Source organism: Suncus etruscus, chromosome 5 (genome assembly GCF_024139225.1).
Source record: "Suncus etruscus isolate mSunEtr1 chromosome 5, mSunEtr1.pri.cur, whole genome shotgun sequence".
In the NCBI taxonomy this organism is placed as follows: domain Eukaryota; kingdom Metazoa; phylum Chordata; class Mammalia; order Eulipotyphla; family Soricidae; genus Suncus; species Suncus etruscus.
In genome coordinates, this window is record NC_064852.1 from 28,233,992 (window position 1) to 28,258,418 (window position 24,427).

The 24,427-nt window shown below is 41.2% G+C and overlaps 1 protein-coding gene across 3 annotated transcripts in view; it reads left to right on the forward strand.

Moving 5' to 3' along the window:
- Window positions 1-24,427, forward strand: part of FAM81A (family with sequence similarity 81 member A) — a 100,461-nt gene that overhangs the window by 62,117 nt on the left and 13,917 nt on the right. For all 3 annotated transcript variants that reach the window (XM_049773689.1, XM_049773687.1, XM_049773688.1), the window contains exons 4-6: window positions 2,323-2,441; window positions 15,299-15,428; window positions 16,796-16,902. In XM_049773689.1, the coding sequence (XP_049629646.1) occupies window positions 2,323-2,441; window positions 15,299-15,428; window positions 16,796-16,902 (356 nt within the window). The remainder of the gene's footprint in view (window positions 1-2,322; window positions 2,442-15,298; window positions 15,429-16,795; window positions 16,903-24,427) is intronic.

Here is a 24,427-nt window from a genome sequence, read left to right on the forward strand (position 1 = left end):
AACTTACTATTTAAAACAACATATCAGATAAAGGAAGTTATTATATAATGATTACAGCCTCTTTGATTTTAACTATGTATTGTCAAATGAAATGGCAACACAATAAAGTAAAAATTGTTTAAAAACGTGAGGAGAATATAATGAAAGTTGTTTGCAGTAGGCGAATTCATATTTCTTTTATGGGAAAAAAGACAGTACACAAAAGGAACTAGAGAAAAAAATAATGAAACAGCAAACTCAACAAACAATATTGAACCTTTTGTTCCTTGCAGCATGTTTTTGTATAGCTACAAAACACTACAAAAATCCATTATGTGCAAAACAAACCGAAACACACTGAAAAAAGTTAAGTATCCTACAGACTGTAAATTTATTTTATTTTACTTTTGTTTAAATGCAGTGAAAAAGTTAAGTATCCTACAGACTGCAATTTTATTTTATCTTATTTTTGTTTAAATGCACTGCAAAAGTTAAGTATCCTACAGACTGCAATTTTATTTTATCTTATTTTTGTTTTGTATCATACCCATCAATGCTCAAGGCTTACTCCTGGATTTGTTGAGGGATCACTCCTGATGGGCTCAAGGGACCATATAATGTAAGGTCAGAGATTGAATATGGGTCATCTGTGTGCAAGGCAAGTGCCTTACCCTAGACTGTATTTTATTATATGTCAGTATGATTAGAAATAAAAAATTAAAAAAAAAACTCAAAATGCTTGAAGTTGAAGAAGCAGACTTCAAGGTAGATACTATTAGCACAAAGAGAAATTCAAAACTAACATTTAGGTTTGGAGACATGACTCAAAGAGTTATCAAAGGGTGTCAAAGTGCAGGATTTGCTTGTTGGAGCCCCAAAACAAGGTTTAATATTAAATGGTCTCCTAGGAGTGATCCACCTATACATACTTATATATATATGTATATGTATGTGTATATGCATAGTTTTATGTGTATAACACATATAATATGTACATATTAAATATATGCACATAAATAATGTGCACATTTACTTATATAATGTACATTATATAGGTACACACATATACTATACCATATTATATATACATTATATTATATGATTCATCATACTATATACATTATATCATCATATCATATCATATATTCTATTATATACATACATTTAATTGGAGCCAGAACAATAATATAGTGGGTAGATTTCTTTAGGGGGAAGCTTCCTTTAACATGATCAGCCCCAGGTTGGATCCCCAGAATCCTGTATTTTCCTCTTGAGCACCACCAGGAGTAATTCCTGAGGCAGAGTCAGGAGCAACCCCTGAGCATTGTTGAGTGCATTGAAACCCCATCTCCCCCAAAGATAATATCATCACCATTACAGTTAACAAAGGAGTAGTTAGAGCTCAGAGAACTCTAGACAATAGCCCAGGATCACAATTAGAGGAAACCAGAATTGGGGTTTACCTGATGACACCATTATATGACACACACACACACACACACACCTGATGACACCATTATATCACACACACACACACACACACACACACACACACACACACACACACACACACACACACCAGCCTTTCTTTCTTTAAGCGGCCACACCTGGTCAGTCCTCAGAGGTTACTCCTGGCTCTGTGCTTAGCAATCATTCCTGGCAGGCTTGGGAGACCATAGGGGATGCCAGGACATGCAAGACATCGCCCTACCCACTGTGCTATCATTCTAACCCTGCCAGTCCCTTTCTTCTTGACCGATGCTTTTCTTTTCTTTACTTTTCTTTTTTTCTTTTTCTTTTTTTTTTTTTGTTTTGGGGTCACACCCGGCAGCGCTCAGGGGTTACTCCTGGCTCTATGCTCAGAAATTGCTCCTGGTAGGCTCGGGGGACCAGGTGGGATGCCAGGATTTGAACCACCGTCCTTCAGCACGCAAGGCAAATGCTTTACCTCTTTGCTATCTCTCCAGCCTCAATCGATGATTTTCTAATAGCTTAGCGATTATTCACTGAACACAACTGACCAGGAAGTTTAGGTTAGGGTCTGAGCTTTGCCTTACTTGATGCCCTGGTGCCAATGTTTGTGTTGGTAAATGGTGAAAAGTTGGAGTCTGGTGTGCTTCTGATGTGTTTCCTAAGAGTGTGTGTGTGTGTGTGTGTGTGTGTGTGTGTGTGTGTGTGTGTATTCTGTGTGTAATCCTAGCCACCTACTCCTGGCTAGGCATGCAGTACCCACGCTGCAAAGTAGGCACTGGAACTAACTCAGACTTGAAAAAAAAATCTGAGCTGCTTCTGTGGCCTCTGCTCATTGGTGGGTGACCACGGGGTGTGTTCTGTGCCCTGCAGGTGCTACAGGAGCAAATTCGTGCCCGGGACAACATCAGCTATGGGACAAACTCAGCCTTAAAGACTCTGGAGATGCGGCAGCTCTCGGGTTTGGGAGATCTTCGGGGGAGAGTGGCAAGGTAGGTCACTTCAGCGTGGGGGTTCTGCTTTTTGAGGCTTTCCATAAACTTCACTTTAGGGGGATCTACTCGTGAAGGCCCAGACAACTTCTCTATTTTCTGAGGGCATTGCCCCCCTCCTTTTTTTTTAAATCTGATGGTAGGATAGGACTGGAGCCATAGTGCAGGTAGGGCACTGACCTGGATTTGATACCTAGCACCACAGAGTATCCCTAGCACCTGAGTCCTTCCCAGAGTGATCCCTGAGAACAGAGCCAGGAGAAAACCCTGAGCACCACCAGGTTTGACTCCAAAACAATCAAACAAAAATCTGACACTCATAGATGAGCCCAGCTCTTAGCATGTCAGGGTTTGTTCGATTTCTACACAAGCGGATCAAGATGTGGGAGAAACTGATGAACAAGGTAGGCTGCACCTATATTATTTGGTAGGGACATATTAAGTTCATCAGTCTCCATAACACAAAATTGGACCTCATATTTTGTCATTAAAATAATTTCAGTTTTGGGGCCAGAGAGATAGCATGGAGGTAAGGCTGCCTTTCATGCAGAAGGACGGTGGTTCAAATCCCTTCATCCCATATGGTCCCCTGAGCCTGCTGGGGGTGATTTCTGAGTGTGGAGCCAGGAGTGACTCCTGAGCGCTGCCGAGTGTGACCCCAAAACCAAAGAAACAAACAAAAATAAAAATTTTAGTTTTGAGGCTGGAGAGATAGCATAGAGCCAGGAGTAACCCCTGAGCACTGCCAGGTATGACCCGAAAACCAAAAAAATTTTTTTTTCGGGGCTGGAGAGATAGCATGGAGGTAAGGCGTTTGCCTTTCATGCGGGAGGTCATCAGTTCGAATCCCGGTGCCCCATATGGTCCCCCGTGCCTGCCAGGACCAATTTCTGAGCCTGGAGCCAGGAATAATCCCTGAGCGCTGCCGGGTGTGACCCAAAAAAAAACTACAAAAAAAAAATTTTTTTTTTCAGTTTTGGGGACCAGAGAGATAGGAAGGACACCTGCTTGCACATGACAATTATGTGCATTAATGCATGAATGCATTAATCGCCAGCATATGGATAGGTAGGTCCCTCAAGCCTACTAGGAGTGATTTCTAAGTGCAGAGCTAGAAATAATCCCTGAACACTTCTTTTCCTTTTTTTGGTTTTTGGGCCACACCTGATGACACTCAGGGGTTACTCTGGCATGTTCAGAAACATGTTCAGAAACGCTCTTGGCTTGGGGACCATATGGGATGCTGGAGGATCGAACCAAGGTCTGTTCTAGGCTAGTGTGGGCAAGGCAGACAGACACCTTACCCCTTGTACCATCACTCTGGCCCCTCCCTGAACAGTTCTGATTGTGGCCCCCAGAGTTCTTTTTTTTTTTTTCCTTTTTAGGATGTCTGAGATCAAACCTAGATCTTTTGCACTCAAGATCTATGTTTTGTGGCTAAAAAAAATGCCATTCCATAACTTTTTTTTAAAATTAAAACCTTTTTATTTTTGTTATTTTGGGCCATACCTGGCAATCCTAAGGGTCAATTTCTGGCTCTGCACTCAGAGATCACTACTGGCAGACTTGGGGGACCATACGGATTGCTGAAGATGGAACTTGAGTCTACCATGTGCAAGTCAGGTGCCCTACATGATGTACTATTTTTCTGGCTCATAATTCATTTTTTTTCAGAATTCATTTTTTAAATGTATATTCTGGAAGTTTTGATCAAGCTTAGGTTGGAAATCAAAAATATGTCTCTTTATTAATATATGCAGGGATAAAGGGGATGCTCTCTTTGGGCCTTTCTTAAACTGTTCAAGCAATCGAATAAATATAGAACAGATGATGGAGGAGAAGAAAAAGAACTAATATAATTGCATGTATAACTGCATAAAGGGAAAGACTAGTCTAAATGGGAAAAAACAGAATTTTTATTAGCTCCTAAAGAAGGGAATAGAGGGTTTTCCTTTAAGGAGAGAGAAATGGGAATTCTGGTACAAAATTAGATGCTCTCTAAATATAGATTCTTAGTATGAATTATCTCCTAGGTACAAAAGGTGGTTTCTTGGGGGAGCCAGAGAAATAGTGGCGTGGCTAGGATGCTTGTCTTGCATGATGCCAACCTGAGTTTGAGCCCTCATATTTCATATGGTTTCCTAAGCTTGCCAGGAGTTATCTCTGAATGTAGAGTCAAGAGTAACCCCTGAGCACAGCAGGGTCTGGCCTAAAAACCAAAAAGAAAAAAGAAAAAAAAATGGTGATTTGTGGAGATGGCCAAGGAGCTGGACTATTCTATTTCTCCAGCCTCTGCCTTTAGTTAGTGAGATATAATTTTCTTTTCTTTCTTTTTTTTTTTTGAGATCTAATTTTCATACCCTTCAATTCATAGAAAGTCTAAAATTCAGTTATCAACTACTCATAAAGACTGATTGGTTTATATATATGTAATAACTATAGATATACAATGATTATAATAATAGGAAAGGTGAATAAGACCAATTCATGCTTTAAATATCAGTGTCCACTATCATAAGCATAAAAAGGTTTTTTGAGGGGCAAGAGGCAGGGGACCACACATGGTGGTGCTCAGAGTTTACTGGCTCTGCACTCAGGGATCATTTCTGGAGGATTCGAGGACCATATGGAATGCCAGGGGTTGTACCCAGGTCGGCTGCATGCAAGGCAAGCACCCTACCCTCTATTGCTCGGCCCTGCAATAAATAAAGAGATTTTTCTTTAGTTTACTGCTCAAGTCAATGATAAGTCTGGCAAGCGATAAAGTCAGTCTGCTCCCTGGCGGCCAAAGCATGGAACTGCGCCTAGGAGGTGCCGCAACCTGTCAAAGCACTGACCTGGGAACATTTGGAATGAGTCAATTACTGGCTCAGCTGTCATCCAAAGCATCAAGGGTGAAATTGGACGTTGGATCAGATCTATTCCAAATGGTTGCTTACCTAAAGTCGTTTAGCATGGACACTGTTTTGTTAAAGCCCTAAGAGATGTCTTTTTTTTTTCTTCACTTTATTTAAAGAAAATGCATCACATAGTTGACATAGTGAGCCATAATACATTTGATTCTAGATAAGTGAGAGTGAAGTTATTTAGAAAATAGAAAAAAGGGGGAAAAAGAAAAAGAAAGAAAATTTTAAAAAGAAAAAGAAATACAGTGACAAATTGGTGAAAATTATTTTATCTCCAGTGAGGTCATTGGAAAATACATTTGTTTCCATATAAGTGAGAGGAAAGTTATTAAAATAAGAATAAGAAAAAAAAAAGGAAGAGAAGAAATAAATTTTAAAAAAGTAAGGAGAAAAGTACACTGCAAGCAAATTTATGAAAATTAGAGTAGCTCTGATGAAGTCATTAAGAAGAGATGTCTTTTAAGCTTTATTTATATTTACACTTACATTTATATTTGTCTTTAAATAGTTTTATATTGATAGAACATGTACCAGACCTTCCATTGGTCAACTTTTTATCTAATTTACTCCATTAATTTTCATATGTACATATTTTGTATTTTTGAAAGTAAGAAAAGGGGGCCGGCGCGGTGGCGCTAGAGGTAAGGTGTCTGCCTTGCCAACGCTAGCCTAGGACAGACCACGATTGGATCCTCCGGCATCCCATATGGTCCCCCAAGCCAGGAGCGACTTCTGAGCGCATAGCCAGGAGTAACCCCTGAGTGTCACCGGGTGTGGCCCCAAAACACAAAACAAAACAAAACAAAAAAAAGAAAGTAAAAAAAGCATTTGAAAGTAAGAAAAAGCATGTCTTTTAGTAGAAGTCCTGAGCTGATGTCATTTGCATGTTGTATGAGGATTTGCTCTGCTGTCTGGGACTCTCCCAGGTCAGAAAAACTCTGAGATATATAAAGTCAAAGGAGCATCTCACAGTCTGATTCTATTTTACTCCTTAAAAGTTAATAATTCGGGGACTGGAGAGATAGAATAGAGGGTGGGTTGCTTGCCTTGAAGGCTGCTGATCCAAGTTTTTTTTTTGTCGTGTTTTATAGTTTAATCTCATGATATTAATACATTTCTTACCAGATGCTAAATTTCCTTTTATAAGACACAAGAGCATACATAGTCTAGTAAATCTATTCATTAAATTAATGTGTTTTATATATAATTATATGAACCATTTTTATATGTCCATTTTTATACTTATTTTGATTTTCACCACATATAGTCTGTTCTAACAAAATGTCATACACTAGGGGCCGGGTAGGTGGCGCTGGAGGTAAGGTGTCTGCCTTGCAAGCGCTAGCCAAGGAAGGACCGCGGTTCGATCCCCCGGCGTCCCATATGGTCCCCCCAAGCCAGGGGCGATTTCTGAGCACATAGCCAGGAGTAACCCCTGAGCATCAAACGGGTGTGGCCCAAAAACCAAAAAAAAAAAAAAAAAAAAAAAAAAAGGAAAAAAAAAAATGTCATACACTAAAACAGCGATAACACTTTCTCTTAAAATTCTTTTTTTAAAAGGAAAAAATATTTTGTATTATTCAAAGGGGATCACACTTATTTGTTGAGTTTTTTTTAAAATATATTTTTATTTAAGTAACATGATCATATTTGGGTTACAGTCATAACCAGAACACCCCCCTTCACCAGTGTAACATTACCCCCTCCCCCTTCCCATCCCCCACCTGTACTCTAGACAAGCTTTCTATTTCCCTCGTACATTCTCTTTATTACAAAACGTAGTTATTTCTCTAACTAAACTCATCCCTGTTTGTGTTGAGCTTCATGAGGTGAGCTGTAACGTCCAGCTCTTTTCTCTTTTGTGTCTGAAAGTTATTATTGCAAGAATGTCTTTCATTTTTCTTAAAACCCATAGATGAGTGAGACCATTCTGTGTCTTTCTCTCTCTCTCTGACCTATTTCACTCAGCATGATAGATTTTATGTACATCCATGTATAGGAAAATTTCATGACTTCATCTCTCCTGACAGCTTCATAATATTCCATTGTGTATATGTATCACAGTTTCTTTAGCCATTCATCTGTTAAAGGGTATCTTGGCTGTTTCCAGAGTCTTGCTGTGGTAAATAGTGCTGCAATGAATATATGTGTAAGGAAGGAATTTTTGTATTGTATTTTTGTGTTCCTAGGGAGGAGTGGTATAGCTGGGTCGTATGGGAGCTCGATTTCCAGTTTTTGGAGGAATCTCCATATTGCTTTCCATAAAGGTTGAACTAGACGGCATTCCCACCAGCAGTGGATAAGAGATCCTTTCTCTCCACATCCCCGCCAACACTGCTTGTTCTCATTCTTTGTGATGTGTGCCAATCTCTGGGGTGTGAGGTGGTACCTCATAGTTGTTTGGATTTGCATCTCCCTGATGATTAGTGATGTGGAGCACTTTTTCATGTGTCTTTTGGCCATTTGTATTTCTTCTTTGTCAAAGTGTCTGTTCATTTCTTCTCCCCATTTTTTGATGGGATTAGTTGTTTTTTTCTTGTAAATTTCTGTCAGTGCCTTGTATATTTTGGAGATTAGCCCCTTGTCTGATGGGTATTGGGTGAATAGTTTCTCCCACTCAGTGGGGGGCTCTTGTATCCTGGGCGCTATTTCTTTTGAGGTGCAGAAGCTTCTCAGTTTAATATATTCCCATCTGTTAATCTCTGCTTTCACTTGCTTGGAGAGTGCAGTTTCCTCTTTGAAGATGCCTTTAGTCTCAATGTCCTGGAGTATTTTACCTACGTGTTGTTCTATGTATCTAATGGCTTTGGGTTTGATATCGAGGTCTTTGATCCATTTGGATTTAACCTTCGTACATGATGTTAGCTGGGGGTCTAAGTTCAATTTTTTGCAAGTAGCTAGCCAGTTGTGCCAACACCACTTGTTGAAGAGGCTTTCTTTGCTCCACTTATGATTTCTTACTCCTTTATCAAAAATTAGGTGATTGTATGTCTGGGGAACATTCTCTGAGTATTCAAGCCTATTCCACTGATCTGAGGACCTGTCTTTATTTCAATATCATGCTGTTTTGATAACTATTGCTTTGAAGTAAAGTTTAAAGTTGGGGAAAGTAATTCTTCCCATATTCTTTTTTCCAATGATTGCTTTAGCTATTCTAGGGTGTTTATTATTCCAAATGAATTTCAAAAGTGCCTGATCCACTTCTTTGAAGAATGTCATGGGCATCTTTAGAGGGATCCCATTAAATCTGTACAATGCTTTAGGGAGTATTGCCATTTTAATGATGTTAATCCTGCTAATCCATGAACAGAGTATGTGCTTCCATTTCCGCATGTCCTCTCTTATTTCTTGGAGCAGAGTTTTATAGTTTTCTTTGTATAGGTCCTTCACATTTTTAATCAAGTTGATTCCAAGATATTTGAGTTTGTGTGGCACTATTGTGAATGGGGTTGTTTTCTTAATGTCCATTTCTTCCTTATTACTATTGGTGTATAGAAAGGCCATTGATTTTTGTGTATTAATTTTGTAGCCTGCCACCTTGCTATATGAGTCTATTGTTTCTAGAAGCTTTTTGGTAGTCTTTAGGGTTTTCTAAGTAGAGTATCATGTCATCTGCAAACAGTGAGAGCTTGACTTCTTCCTTTCCTATCTGGATTCCCTTGATATCTTTTTCTTGCCTAATCGCTATAGCAAGTACTTCCAGTGCTATGTTGAATAGGAGTGGTGAGAGAGGACAGCCTTGTCTTGTGCCAGAATTTAGAGGAAAGGCTTTCAGTTTTTCTCCATTGAGGACAATATTTGCCTCTGGCTTGTGGTAGATGGCCTTAACTATATTGAGAAAGGTTCCTTCCATTCCCATCTTGCTGAGAGTTTTGATCAAGAATGGGTGTTGGACCTTATCAAATGCTTTCTCTGCGTCTATTGATATGATCATGTGATTTTTATTTTTCTTGTTGTTGATGTTGTGTATTATGTTGATAGATTTATGGATGTTAAACTATCCTTGTATTCCTGGGATGAAACCTACTTGATCGTAGTGGATAATCTTCTTAATGAGGCACTGAATCCTATTTGCCAGGATTTTGTTGAGGATCTTTGCATCTGCATTCATCAGTGATATTGGTCTGTAATTTTCTTTTTTCGTAGCATCTCTGTCTGGTTTAGGTATCAAGGTAATGTTGGCTTCATAAAAGCTATTTGGAAGTGTTTCTGTTTGTTCAATTTCATGAAAGAGTCTTGCCAGGATTGGTAGTAGTTCCTCTTGGAAAGTTTGAAAGAATTCATTCGTGAATCCATCTGGGCTTGGGCTTTTGTTTTTGGGCAGACATTTGATTACCATTTTAATTTAATCAATAGTGATGGGGGTGTTTAGATATGCTACATCCTCTTCCTTCAACCGTTGAAGATTATAAGAGTCCGAGAATTTATCCATTTCTTCTAGGTTCTCATTTTTAATGGCGTAGAGTTTCTCAAAGTAGTTTCTGATTACCCTTTGAATCTCTGCCATATCAGTAGTGATCTCTCCTTTTTCATTCCTAATATGAGTTATCAAGTTTCTCTCTCTCTCTTTCTTTCTTTCGTTAGTTTTGCCAGTGGTCTATCAATCTTGTTTATTTTTTCAAAGAACCAACTTCTGCTTTCGTTGATCTTTCGGATTGCTTTTTGGGTTTTCACTTCATTGATTTCTGCTCTCGGCTTTGTTATTTCCTTCTGTCTCCCTATTTTTGGGTCCTTTTGTTGAGCACTTTCTAGTTCTATGAGCTGCGTCATTAAGCTACTCAGGTAAGCCCCTTCTTCCTTCCTGATGTGTGCTTGCAAAGCTATAAATTTTCCTCTCAGTACTGCTTTTGCTGTGTCCCATAAATTCTGATAGTTTGTGTCTTTATTATCATTTGTTTCTGTTTTTGTTTTTGTTTTTGGGCCACACCCAGCAGTGCTCAGGGGTTACTCCTGGCTGTCTGCTCAGAAATAGCTCCTGGCAGGCACGGGGGACCATATGGGACACCAGGATTCGAACCAACCACCTTTGGTCCTGGATCGGCTGCTTGCAAGGCAAACGCCGCTGTGCTATCTCTCCGGGCCCTATTATCATTTGTTTCCAGGAACCTTTTGATTTCCTCCTTGATTTCATCTCGGACCCACTGGTTATTCAGTATGAGGCTGTTTAACTTCCAGGTGTTAAAGTTTTTCTTCTGTGTCCCTTTGGAATTTACAAATAATTTCAGAGCCTTGTGGTCAGTGAAGGTAGCCTGCAATATTTCTATCCTCTTGATATTATGGAAGTATGTTTTATGTGCCAGCATGTAGTCTATCCTGGAGAATGTCCCATGTACATTGAAGAAGAATGTGTATCCAGGTTTCTGGGGATGGAGTGTCCTATATATATCCACTAGGCCTCTTTCTTCCATTTCTTTCCTCAGGTCTAATATATTCTTGTTGGGTTTCAGTCTGGTTGACCTATCCAGTGTTGACAAAGCTGTGTTGAGGTCCCCCACAATTATTGTGTTGTTATTGATATTATTTTTCAGATTTGTTAAATATTTTGCTGGACCCTCATTCGGTGCATATATGTTTAGGAGAGTGATTTCTTCCTGCTCTACATAACCCTTGATTAATATAAAATGTCAATCTTTATCCCTTAAAACCTTCCTGAGTATAAAGTTTGCATTATCTGATATTAGTATAGCCACTACAGCTTTTTTATGGGTGTTGTTTGCTGGATAATTTTTCTTCAGCCTTTTATTTTGAGTCTATGTTTGTTCTGACTATTCAGGTGCGTTTCTTGTAGGCAGCAGAAGGTTGGATTGAGTTTTTTGATCCATTTAGCCACTCTGTGTCTCTTAACTGATGCATTTAGTCCATTGACATTGAGAGAAAGAATTGTCCTGGGATTTAATGCCATCTTTATATAGAAATTTGGTGTGTCTTTTGGTTAGTCTTGTCTTAAATTAGGTCTTTCAGTTTTTCTCTTAAGACTGGTTTTGAGTCTGTAAAGTTTCTGAGCTGTTTTTTGTCTGTGAAACCATGTATTCTTCCGTCAAACCAGAAAGTAAGTTTTGCTGGGTACAGTATTTTAGGTGAAGCATTCATTTCATTCAGTCTTGTCACAATATCCCACCACTACTTTCTGGCCTTAAGTGTTTCTGGTGACAGGTCTGCTGTAAATCTCAAGGATGCTCCCTTGAATGTAATTTCCCTTTTTGATCTTGCTGTTTTCAGAATTCTGTCTCTATCTGTGGGATTTGTCATTGTGACTAGGATGTGTCTTGGGGTATTTTTTATGAGGTCTCTTTTGGTTGGTACTCTTCGAGCATGTAGGATTTGATCACATATATTCTTTAGCTCTGGAAGTTTCTCTTTAATGATGTTCTTGACCATTGATTCTTCCTGGAAATTTTCTTCCTGGGTCTCTGGGACTCCAATGATTCTTAAGTCATTTCTGTTGAGCTTATCATAGACTTCTATTTACATCTGTTCCCATTCTTTGACTAATTTTTCCACTGTCTGTTCATTTGCTTTAAGTTTTTTTTTCCAATATCTCCCACTGTATGGAATTGTTATTTATCTCATCTTCCACAGCACCAATTCTCTTCTCAGCTTCTGTTACCCTGTCCCAGAGCTTGCCCATTTTGTCATTCACTTCATTTACTGTGTTTTTGAGGCTTGTTAGTTGACATGTTATTTCAGTTTGGAGTTTTGTGATTTCTGTATTCATATTTTCTTGGTTCTTGTTAGTGTTCTGTTCAACTCAATCCATGGTTTCTTTGAGTTCTTTTTTATGATCTGACTTTTTTTTTCTTTTTTTTTTGGTTTTTGGGTCACACCCGGCAGTGCTCAGGGGTTACTCCTGGCTGTCTGCTCAGAAATAGCTCCTGGCAGGCACAGGGGACCATATAGGACACCGGGATTCGAACCAACCACCTTTGGTCCTGGATCGGCTGCTTGCAAGGCAACGCCACTGTGCTATCTCTCCGGGCCCAGAGTTCTTTGAGCATCTTCCATATTGCTTGTCTAAAGTCCTTATCTGAGAGGTTGATTAGTTGATCATTATCTGGTCATCAGAATTGTCATCTTCATTCTCTATGTCTGATGCTGGCCTGTGTTGTTTCCCCATTGTCACACTTGTATTGTGGGTTTTCCTACCTATTGTGATGGTATTCATTGGCTAAATGATGTATGCAGCCACACTCCTCTGGCTCCACCCTTTCTGGGTGGGTCGACTTGCCTCCAAGAGAGGGGAGTCCTCCATGGATGAAGCCTCTCACAGGATCAAATCTTAGGCCTGAGCATGCAGCAGAGAAGACAGTCCGGAGAGAAATGCTGGGCTTCAGTGATCCAGCATCATTCTTAGTGTGATTTTTTTCTTCTTCTTTTTTTTTTTTTGTTTTTGTTTTTGGGCCACACCCGGCGGTGCTCAGAGGTTACTCCTGGCTGTCTGCTCAGAAATAGCTCCTGGCAGGCACGGGGGACCATATGGGACGCCGGGATTCGAACCAACCACCTTTGGTCCTGGATCGGCTGCTTGCAAGGCAAACACTGCTGTGCTATCTCTCCAGGCCCTAGTGTGATTTTTCTTCTTGTTGCGATGGTGTTCTTTCCTTAGAAAGAGCACATGAGGGGCCGGGCGGTGGCGCTAGAGGTAAGGTGCCAGCGCTAGCCTAGGACGGACCACGGTTCGATCCCCCGGCGTCCCATATGGTCCCCCAAGCCAGGAGCAACTTCTGAGCACATAGCCAGGAGTAACCCCTGAGCGTCACCGGGTGTGGCCCCCCCCAAAAAACAAAAACAAAAACAAAAAAAAAAAAACAAAAGAAAACAAAAAAAAAAAGATAGCACAGTGGCGTTTGCCTTGCAAGCAGCCGATCCAGGACCAAAGGTGGTTGGTTCGAATCCCGGTGTCCCATATGGTCCCCTGTGCCTGCCAGGAGCTATTTCTGAGCAGACAGCCAGGATCAACTCCTGAGCATCAGCCGGGTGTGGCCCAAAAAAACAAAAAAAAAAAAAAGAAAGAAAGAGCACATGGCCGCATAGCGAAGCAGACCTAAGTGCTCTTCTGGAGCCTCTTTTTGGCCCCCTCCCAAGAGGTTCACTCGAGAGGACAGGAGACAGACACACACAGGCAGCACTCACAATTTTTCCTAGTCGGTCCCCACTGGGCAGGTGTAGTTTCATGGATTTTCCCAGCCTGACGTCACAGACAGGGGACCTGGCTTCTGCAAAGTACTGCTTATAGCTGGTTCTCACGTTATGAAGCAGTTCCTTGGTGTTCCCACCCTAGAATGAGCTTCTGGGAGAGCAAGTTTTCTGGAGCCTCTTTTCGGCCCACTCCCAAGAGTCTCACGCGACAGGACAGGAGACAGACACACACAGGCAGTACTCACAATTTTTCACAGTCAGGCTCCACTGGGCAGGCGTAGTTTCATAGATTTTCCCAGCCTGACGTCAGTTATTTATTTTTAAGTTCAGTAAGTTGTACTTTTTTTTCCCTTAAAGGATAAGAGTAAAAAAAAATATATAGTAAAGGTGTGATAGTGGGAATCGCCATTGTTTGCATAGGTTCAAAAAAATGGGAAAATGGAGAAAAACTCCTTGACCTGATTATAAAAAGGCCTCACCCTAGAAGTTTATCCCTAGTATCCCATGTTGTTCCCCAAGCCCACCAGGAGTGATTCCTGGCACAAAACTTGGAATAAGTCATGAACAGCACTTGGTGTGACTTCAAAACAGAAAACGTTTATAATTTGTTCTAGATTTTTCTCCTACATAGCACAAAGTAACAATTCATCACTATTTTTGTTTGTTTTTCGGGCCATACTTGGTGACACTCAGGGATGACACCTGGTTATGCGCTCAGAAATCGCTCCTGGCTCCGGGGACCTTATGGGACGCAGGGGGTGTGAACTGTGATCTGTTTTAGGTTAGTACATGCAAGGCAGATACCCTACCTCTTCATTATCACTCCAGCCCCAACATCACTGTCTTAATATGATGTTTTGAAGCATAATATTATCTAATATGTGATTTTAACTTTACGAAGTATTGAGCGTATTAGTTTGCATTGGTTCCACATATAAAATCTTGTGATCTTTGTTCTAATTTACATGCAAATGACATATAGCTTTAGTTGGTTTTCAAATGGTTTACTACATGTATGTGCCATAATTTAATTTATTTAATTTTTTATATTTGTGGAAATTTATGTCTTATTTGTGTTTCTAGATGAGTCAGTCTTGAAGTCACACTGTAGTTAGTGAAAGTCAATAGGATGGATGTATAGCACAAGATGGAGGGATAGTACATTTCTGGTAATATTCAGAGATCTAACTTAGGTCAGACCATAGGTAATATCTGGGATTGCGTGCAAGACAAATGCCTCATTATCTCTCAAGCCCCAATAGTAATTTAAACCTGCAAAGTTTTATCAGTTTGCTCATCATGGCTTCCTATATTCTGGTCTTTCCTGGGTGTCCCATTTCTTCCTACTGATGTTCATTACTGTTTGATTTAGTAGGGTTTATTCAGAAAGGTTTATGGTCCCCAAGCACTGCCAGTTATGACCCCTGAGTACAGAGCAAGGAGTATGTAGCCCCCCAAGAAAAACAAAAGCAACAAAACAAAGAATTCATAGTTTTGTTTCTCCTGAGAGAAGTGCAAATGGCACTTTTTTGGAAGGAAGGGGGCACACCCAGTGATGCTCAGTGATTACTCCTGGCTATGGTTCCTCATGCCAGGAGAGGTACCATATGGGATTCCAGGGGATCAAACCAGTCTGTCCTAGGTCAGCCATGTGCAAGGCAAATGCCCCACCGCTGCGCCACTGCTCCAGCCCCAAAAGGCACTTTTATCAACACTTCCAGGCCTGCCAAGTGTGTTTTCTGTGATGGCTATGTGAAATTATACCTAAGGAACCTTTAATGCCTGCTTTTGTGCCTTTGTTGTTTGCTGGGACAGATGTGACGCCAGCATTGCCAGACTCTCTGCGGAGCATAAAACCACCTATGAGGGACTCCAGCACTTGAACAAGGAGCAACAAGCTGCCAAACTTATCTTGGAAACAAAAATCAAGGATGCAGAAGGACAGGTATGACCATATCGAGGATCTTGTTCAAGGAGGATCCTTGTCAATAGTGCAGAAGAACACACATATTTCTTGCAGGAGAAACCAGCAGTATGCTCAGCAAAGAAAGCTTTTCCTTTCCTTCCTGCTCTTCCCTTAGGCTGGCCCTTCCTGATCATGGTAGCCATGTACTGGGGGTTTTCAGTCTTTTTTTTTTAAGGATTCTGTCTTCTTAGTCTTCAAAGAAAATTGAAATTAAAATATCTAATCTGCACAGAAAGGGATCAGGGATTCTCTTGCCTTTTGCTCATACTGATTTTTATTCAGGAAATGGTTATTGCAGCCCCCGGAATTCATGCTCTGAGCTAGGAATAACCCCCTTTACATCACCAGGTGTGGCCCAACAAACAAACAAATGAAAACCCCAAAGAACAAATTCAGTTTGTTATCTAATGAATAAGTGTAGACAGAATTATTGTATGGAAAATTGGATGCTGAAGAAATCTTAATTTTCTTTTCAGTCTAGTGAAAGACATCTAGGAATTCAATCCCAGGTGTGGCCCAAAATCCCAAACAAATGACATCTTTTAAGAACAGAAATGTTGGGGCTGGAGCGGTGGCACAGGGTGTAAGGCATCTGCCTTGCATGCAGCAAACCTAGTACAGACTGCAATTCGATCCCCCAGCATCCCATATGGTCCCCCAAGCCAGGAGCAATTTCTGAGTGCATAGCCAGAAGTAACCCCTGAGCATTACTGGGTGTGGCCCCAAAAGAAAACAAAAATTTAAAAAAAATACCAGAAATATTATTTTTCAACAATTTGACTGCTAAAAACATATCTGAACCTTCCATGGGTTTGATGAGTGGAACTTGATTTCTGTCACCAGCATTCACATTAAGGGTAGGATGCCAGGGTAGAAATAAAGGAATTGAGGGGCCGGGCGGTGGCGCAAGAGGTAAGGTGCCTGCCTTGCCTGCGCTAGCCTTGGACGGACCGCGGTTCGATCCCCCGGCGTCCCATATGGTCCCCCAAGCCAGGAGCAACTTCTGAGCACATAGCCAGGAGTAACCCCTGAGCGTCACCGGGTGTGGCCCAAAAACCAAAAAAAAAAAAAAAAAAAAAAAGAAATAAAGGAATTGTGTGTGATAGGGAGAAGATGGTGTTCAGGGGCCAAGGCATGGATGCCTGTCATCTCGTGTCCTGCTTAGCACCACCAGAATATGCTATCAGCGAGTGTGGTCTTGAATCCTGATGGAGGAACTATGAGGTGAACTCCAATGAGAATCAATTACAGTGAATAGAATCTTTATTCCACTGGCCTTAAAGTCACTGAGTGTGTGTTTTTGGCAATGACCTTGGATATGGCTTTTACCGTAGTTTCTTTTCCAGATCTCTCAGCTGTTGAACAGAGTAGATGTGTCGATATCGGAGCAAAGCACCAAACTGAAGATGTCCCACAGGGATAGCAGCCACCAGCTGCAGCTTTTGGATACTAAGTGAGTGTGAAACTGTGAAGATCTGTTCTGTACTGAAGTTATTTTTAAGAGGTGGTTTCCATAGTGGTACTTGGGGGCAGAACATGTGGTTCCAGGGACTGAACTTGGAGTCCTGTGTTTTCTTGCTTTGTATCTGTTTTGCTGGGAATTTTTAGTTCAATTCGCATAACTGGAATGAAATATTTTCTTTTGGTTTTTATCGCACAAAATGAGAATAGGGAAGTTAAAAGGAAAACTTTCTCATCACTTTGTTTCTGTGTTCAGTACTTCTTCATTTTCTTCTTTCGCCTCCTCCTCCTCCTCCTCCTCCTCTTCTTCTTCTTCTCTTCTTTTCTTCTCCTCCTCCTCCTCCTCCTCCTTCTCTTCTTCAGTCAGTACTTTTTCTTCTTCCTCCTCTTCCTTTATTTTTCTTTTCCTCCTCTTCTCTCCTCCTCCTTCTTCTCTTCCTCCTCCTTCTCCTCCTTCTTCTTTTTCTTCTTCTCCTTCTTCTGCTCTTCCTCTTCTTTGTTCAGTACTTCTTTTTTTTTGTTTTTGTTTTTGGGTCACACCCGGCACTGCTCAGGGGTTACTCCTGGCTTTACACTCAGAAATCACTCCTGGCAGGCTCGGGGGACCATATGGGATGCGGGATTCGAACACCGTCCTTTTGCATGCAAGGCAAACACATTCCCTCCATGCTATCTCTCTGGCCCCATGTTCAGTACTTCTTTTTCTTCCTCCTTTTTTCTTCTTTTCCTTCTCTTCTTCTTGTTTTTTGTTTGTTTTGGTTTTTGGGTCACACCCGGCAGTGCTCAGGGGTTACTCCTGGCTCTATGCTCAGGAATCGCTCCTAGCAGGCTCAAGGGACCATATAAAATACTGGGATTCGGGGGCCCGTAGAGATAGCGCAGCGACGTTTGTCTTGCAAGCAGCTGATCCAGGACCAAAGGTGGTTGGTTCGAATCCCGGTGTCCCATATGGTCCCCTGTGCCTGCCAGGAGCTATTTCTGAACAGACAGCCAGGAGTAACCCCTGAGCATCGCCAGGTGTGGCCCAAAACAAAACAAAGCAAAACAAAAATACTGGGGCCCAGAGAGATAGCACAGCGGCATTTGCCTTGCAAGCAGCTGATCCAGGACCAAAGGTGGTTGGTTCGAATCCCATATGGTCTCCCGTGCCTGCCAGGAGCTATTTCTGAGCAGACAGCCAGGAGTAAGCCCTGAGCAACGCCGGGTGTGGCCCAAAAACCAAAAAAAAAAAAAAAAAAAAAAAAAAAAAATACTGGGATTCGAACCACTGTCCTTCTGCATGCAAGGCAAATGCCTTACCTCCATGCTAACTCTCTGGCCCCTCCTCCTCCTCCTCCTTCTTGTTCTTGTTGTTGCTGCTGCTGCTGCTGTTGTTGTTGTTGTTGTTGTTGTTGTTGTTGTTGTTGTTGTTCTTCTTCTTCTTCTTCTTCTTCTTCTTCTTCTTCTTCTTCTTCTTCTTCTTCTTCTTCTTCTTCTTCTTCTTCTTCTTCTTCTTCTTCTTCTGCTGCTGCTGCTGCTGCTGCTGCTGCTTCCTTCTTTCTCTTCTGCTTCTTGCAAGGCAAACACCCTACCCACCAGGCTATTATTTCAGTCTATCCTTCTTTCTTTCTTCTGACTCACTTCACTTCACATGATATGCTCCAATTCTATCCAACTTGAACTGACTAGTGACTATTTCATGATTTCATTGTCCTTTTCAGGTTCATAGTATTTCATCGGTACACATACCATGCCTGCATTATCTACTCAACTATTGTCAGACACCTAGGTTGATTCCTATCCCAGTGATTCCTATCCCAGCTATTTGATTTTTGTTTATTTATTTGTTTTGGTTTTTGTTCTATAACCAGCAGTGCTCAGGGCTTACTCCTAACCTTGTACTCAGGAATCGCTCCTAGCAGGGTTTAGGGGAGCATATTTGGTGTAGGGGATCAAACCCAGGTCAGCCATATGCAAAACAAGCACCATCAATCCAGATCCCATATCTCAAGTATTTCTCTAGGTACTGCAATGAGTACTGGTGTGCCTGTGCCCTTTTTGTTGTTGTTGTTGTTTGTTTGTTTGTTTTGTTTTGGGGCTATACCCAGCAGTGCTCAGGAGCTACTCCTGGCTCTGTACTCAGTAATCACTACTTGCAGGCTGGGGGGACCATATTGGATGCTGAGAATCAAACTTTGGTAGGCTGCATGCAAGGCCAACACTCTCACAGCTGTGCTATCACTTCAGCTCCACTAATGAATGTTTAATGCATGTTTTTGTGTTCTGGGGGATAGATAGAAAGATGTATCATTTTTAAAATGACCCTGACTGCAGTTGGGAAAAGGATCCTAAGGGGCTGAAGAGGGATGGTGAGCTCAGCAAGTGCTGGGCTGTGCATCAGCTGATGCAGTGGTCCTGGAGAGAAAGTTCTGCACCTGGATGCCTGTAAATCTCTAGCTAGCATACTAGAATTCATCATATGCTCCTATCTTGTGACAGGGATGCTACTTTTAGGGTAGGAGGCATTGTGTTCATGGCTAGCTACTCATGATTTAGTGCTAGAGAGATCAAATCCAATTGTGCTCAGGGGACTGTGGGTGCTAGGCTGAAAGCTGGAACTCCTGCATGCAGAACCTGTACTCCAGCCCTTTGAGTACCTGTCTCCCCTGCATTACAATGGTGCTGCAAACTGTATCTACCCACAACAGACCTTCTCTGTTGCTCTTTCCAATTACTAAACCAGGCATTTTTTCCCATCATCAACCTGGAGGCACTTCGTATTGTCTTGATAAGGCAAAGCCAGACGTGCACATGTCTGTGCCTATACCTACATACTTTTATCCTGAAAAAAGTTCATTATATATGTGTGTCTATGTATGTTTGACCTGGGATATCTATATCCATCTCTACACATAAATATACAGACACAGACTTTTGTTTTCTTTTTGGACCACATCCAATAGTGCTCAGTGTTTACCCCTGAGACTGTATCAGCACTCTTAGTAGGACTTGGGAGACTATATGTGATGACAGAAATCATACTTGGGTTAGCAATGGACAAGGCAAGTGACAAGTGAATAAGGCTCTGTTCTATCTCCCCAGACTCCTTAATCTTCCTTCCTTCTTTCCTTCCTTCTTTCTTTCCTTCCTTCCTTCCTTCCTTCCTTCCTTCCTTCCTTCCTTCCTTCCTTCCTTCCTTCCTTCCTTCCTTCCTTCCTTCCTTCCTTCCTTCCTTCCTTCCTTCCTTCCTTCCTTCCTTCCTTCCTTCCTTCCTCTCTCTCTTTCTTTTTTCTCTTCCTTCCTTTCTTCTTTTCTCTCTCTCCTCTCTTTCCCCTCCTCCTTTCTTTTCCCTTCCCTTCCTTCCACTTTCTTTCCCAGGACATCAGTATTTGTAAGGAAGATTCTCTGCTGTTGAGTCATATCCCTAGCCCCTGAGATTACTGATATATGGCATTTTATTAGTGGCTTCTAGAAAGTTTAAGCTTACCATCCTTACGATTCTTATAGCTCATAAATTTCATAGGACTAATGTCCTTAATAGAATTTTTAAAATTGCAAACCATGTTCTTTCCTCTAATAACCCACTTTTATATAGTTATTGAGTTATATGCCTCTATTTCTTATAGCTCCCACAAGCTTGACAAGTACAAAAAGATCTCTCCAGTACTTTTCCTCATATCACACAGAAAGAAAATAAACATTTTGGTATTTTTTTCTCCTATTTCCTATTTTCATAGGAGTCATGAGTAGTCAGCAGACACGAATCTCTATTTTTCCTTCTTTCAGGCTGCTACACTCTTCAAAAATAGAAGAGAGATGTGTCCAGATTCATTATACAAGACCAAGCCAATGTGACACCAAAGTTAGTTATAAAAATCCACTCTAAGACAATGATTTTTAAAATTTGGGGGCTTTCTGGGCTGGAGCGGTAGTGCAGTGGTAGGTAGGGCATTTGCCTTGCATGTGGCTGACCCAGGACTGACCTCGGTTAGATCTCTGGTGTTCCATATGGTCCCCTAAGCCAGGAGCGATTTCTGAGCACATAGCCAGGAGTAACCTCTGAGTGTCACTGAGTGTGGTCCAAAAATTAAAAATTTGGGGGGGGGTCTTTTCTTGTCTAGTGATCTGGGGGATCACTCCCTGAGATGCTCAGGGGGTTACTGAATTTTGAACAAAATTCTGACAAAACTTTACTCAACAACATATGAAAAGGATCATATACCGTAACAAGTTGGATTTATTTCTAGAATGCAAGGTTGTTAATAAATATGGCTCAATAAGTAGCCAACAGATCAATAGGATGAGTGATGAAAGTCACATGACCATCTCCATATGGACAGAAAAACTGTGACAGATGTCACTTTTTTAAAACAATAAATACTCTTAACAAATTGGTAATAAACAATGTACCTCAGAGCCAGAGAGATAATATATCTGATAATACACATACCATGTACATAGCCAACCCTGATTTGTCTCTAGCACTGAATATGTCCTTGAGCACTGTGTTGGTGGTAAACCCTGAGCATAGACCAGTGTGCCCATTTCCTCCATAATCACAAGAAATACTCTATGAACAAGTAATCCTACTGAAAATAGACTCATAACCAATTAAATACTGTTTAAATAAATTTGAGAAGCTAAATGAAAAAAGTTTACATGGAAACTATAAGACTCTGATGAAAGAAATTGAAGGTGGTATAAGTACATGTAAAGATTCATCTATTCCTGGATCAGAGAATTAATTATAGTAAACAATGTTCATTCTACCAAAGTAATATATAGGTTAAATGTAATCATCATCAAATTTCCAATGGTGTTTTTCACAGAGACTGAAAAAGATAATCTTAAAACTCACTGTAGGGGGCGGGGCAGAGAGATAGCATGGAGGTAGTGAGTTTGCCTTGCATGCAGAAGGACTGTGGTTTGAATCCTGGCATTCCATATGGTCCCCCAAGCCTGCCAGGAGTGATTTCTGAGTGTAGAGCCAGGAGTAACTCCTGAGCACTGCCGAGTGTGAACCCCCCAAAAAAACTCACTGGGGGGGGGGCCAGAGCAGTGGTGCAGTGGTAGTGTGTTTGCCTTGCATGCAGCAAACCTAAGACAGACTGCAGTTCGATCTCCCCAGCATCCCATATAGTCCCCCAAGCCAGAAACAATTTCTGAGCGCAGAGCCAGGAGTGGCTCCAGAGCATCACTGGGTGTGCCCCCCAAACAACAACAACAACAAACTCTTTGGGGTTAGAGTGATAGCACAGTGATATTACATTTTGACTTGCCTGCTGCCAACTTGGACGGACCCAAGTTCGATCCCTGGCATTCCATATTCAGATCCCCTGAACCTGCCAGGAGCAACTTCTGGGTACAGAACCAGGAATAACTCTTGAGCACAATGGGTATGGACCCCCCCCCCAAAACAAAACAAAACAAAACAAAATGAAACAAAACAAAAAATTCATATGGAAGCATAAATGCTGCAGGCATCTTGCATCTCAGAAACTCTAGTGGGGGAAATAATTCTTCACAAGAGGAAAGTGGGTGATCATGAGCGGCTGGACAAAATATGAAATATGAAATATAAAATAATGAAACCACACACAAGTATGTGATGACAACATGTTTTCTGGCAAGCATGGGACAAGTTTAACTTTTAAGCAGGGAGTTTTTTTTGTAAGTTTTTGTAAACCAGTCATAGGTATTGAGAAGAATGTTTACAATTACAAAGCAGAGTTTAACAGTAAACAATACATCAAGCTATGGGTGTGAGCCATAAGAATTCTGAGTTACAAAGGAGAAGGTCATAACTCAAGGCAACTTTAGCAACTAACTTCAGATGCAAAATATGGGATTATTAAGACGTAGAAAAAAATCTAGGAACACAATCTTCACTGGGATGAGCTCTATTATTTTAGAGGTCAAGTGAAAGAAAGAGATAAATCCACTAAGTATAGTTCCTAGTTTTGGGGAAGAGTCAATAGCCCAGGATCTACATTCTGGCTATGTCCTTGATTACCAGAAACTGAAACTGCAAGGACATATTTAAAAAAGAGAAAAAATATTGTCTTTGATTTTGGTGCTAAATATTATTCAGAAAAGGGGTTCTTTGGTGCTGGGATTTCTGAAAGAATTTAATTGAGGCCTTATTTTGGCCTCCAATTTTACAAGGGAGAAATAGCCAAATAGGACAGAAAATGTAATACTGAGCATGGATTTATCTCTTTGGGAATTCCTCAACTATCCACGCAGGGGAAGGCGCATCCACAGAAGGTGTTTTGAGGAACCCTGTGGGTGTTTTTATCCGTTTTCCACACCAGGGAAATCTGGGGATACAACTGGTGGGCTTCCTGATGGAGATGTTTATGCATGGTGTGGCACAAAAAAGACTGATTAGCCAAAGCAATCTTGGGACAAATAAAAGAGGCTGTGAATTTGTTAATATATTTACCATTACAAGTGAGCTTTATACATTCATGTCTTTCCATTGTTGATTAGCATCCTTCCATATCATTTGAAGAACTCCCCTTAGAATTTCTTGTGATTGGCGGAGAGATAGCATGGAGGTAAGGCATTTGCCTTTCATGCAGAAGGTCATTGGTTCGAATCTCGGCATCCCATATGGTCCCCCGTGCCTGCCAGGAGCAATTTCTGAGCATGGAGCCAGGAGTAACCCCTGAGTGCTGCCGGGTGTGACCCAAAAACCAAAAACCAAAAAAAAAAAAAAAAAAGAATTTCTTGTGATTAAAGTCTATTAGCGATAAAATACTTCAGTTTTTGTTTGCAATTTTTAAAATCTACCCTTTACTTCTTGTGGATAGTTTTGCCAGGTATGATATCCTTAATGTAAGTATATTTTTTTCTCTCACTATTTTAACTATAATGTCCAACTGTCTTCTGATCTTCAAGAGTTTTGCCATGAAATCTATAATGTGGCAGGGACCGAAGAGATAGTATGGAGGTAAGGCATTTGCCTTGCATGCAGAAAGATGGTGGTTCGAATCCTGGCATCCCATATGGTCCCCTGAGCCTGCCAGGAGCAATTTCTGAGCATAGAGCCAGGAGTAACCCCTGAGTGCTGCTGGTGTGACCCAAAAACCAAAAAAAAAAAAAAGAAAGAAAGAAAGAAAAAAAAAGAAATCTTTAACTTGGCAAGTCTTTTCTTTTTTGGTTTTTGGTTTTTGGTTTTTGGGCCACACCCAGTGGTGCTCAGGGGTTACTCCTGGCTGTCTGCTCAGAAATAGCTCCTGGCAGGCACGGGGGACCATATGGGACACCGGGATTCAAACCAACCACCTTAGGTCCTGGATCGGCTGCTTGCAAGGCAAACACCGCTGTGCTATCTCTCTGGGCCCTATTTCTTTCTTTTTTTTTGTTTTATTTTTGTTTATGTTTTTGTTTTTTTTTTGGGGGGGGTTACACCTGGCAGCACTCAGTGCTTACTCCTGGCTCTAAGCTCAGAAATCGCTCCTGGCAGATTCGGGGGACCATATGGGATGCCAGGATTTGAACCACCGTCCTTCTGCTTGCAAGGCAAATGCTAT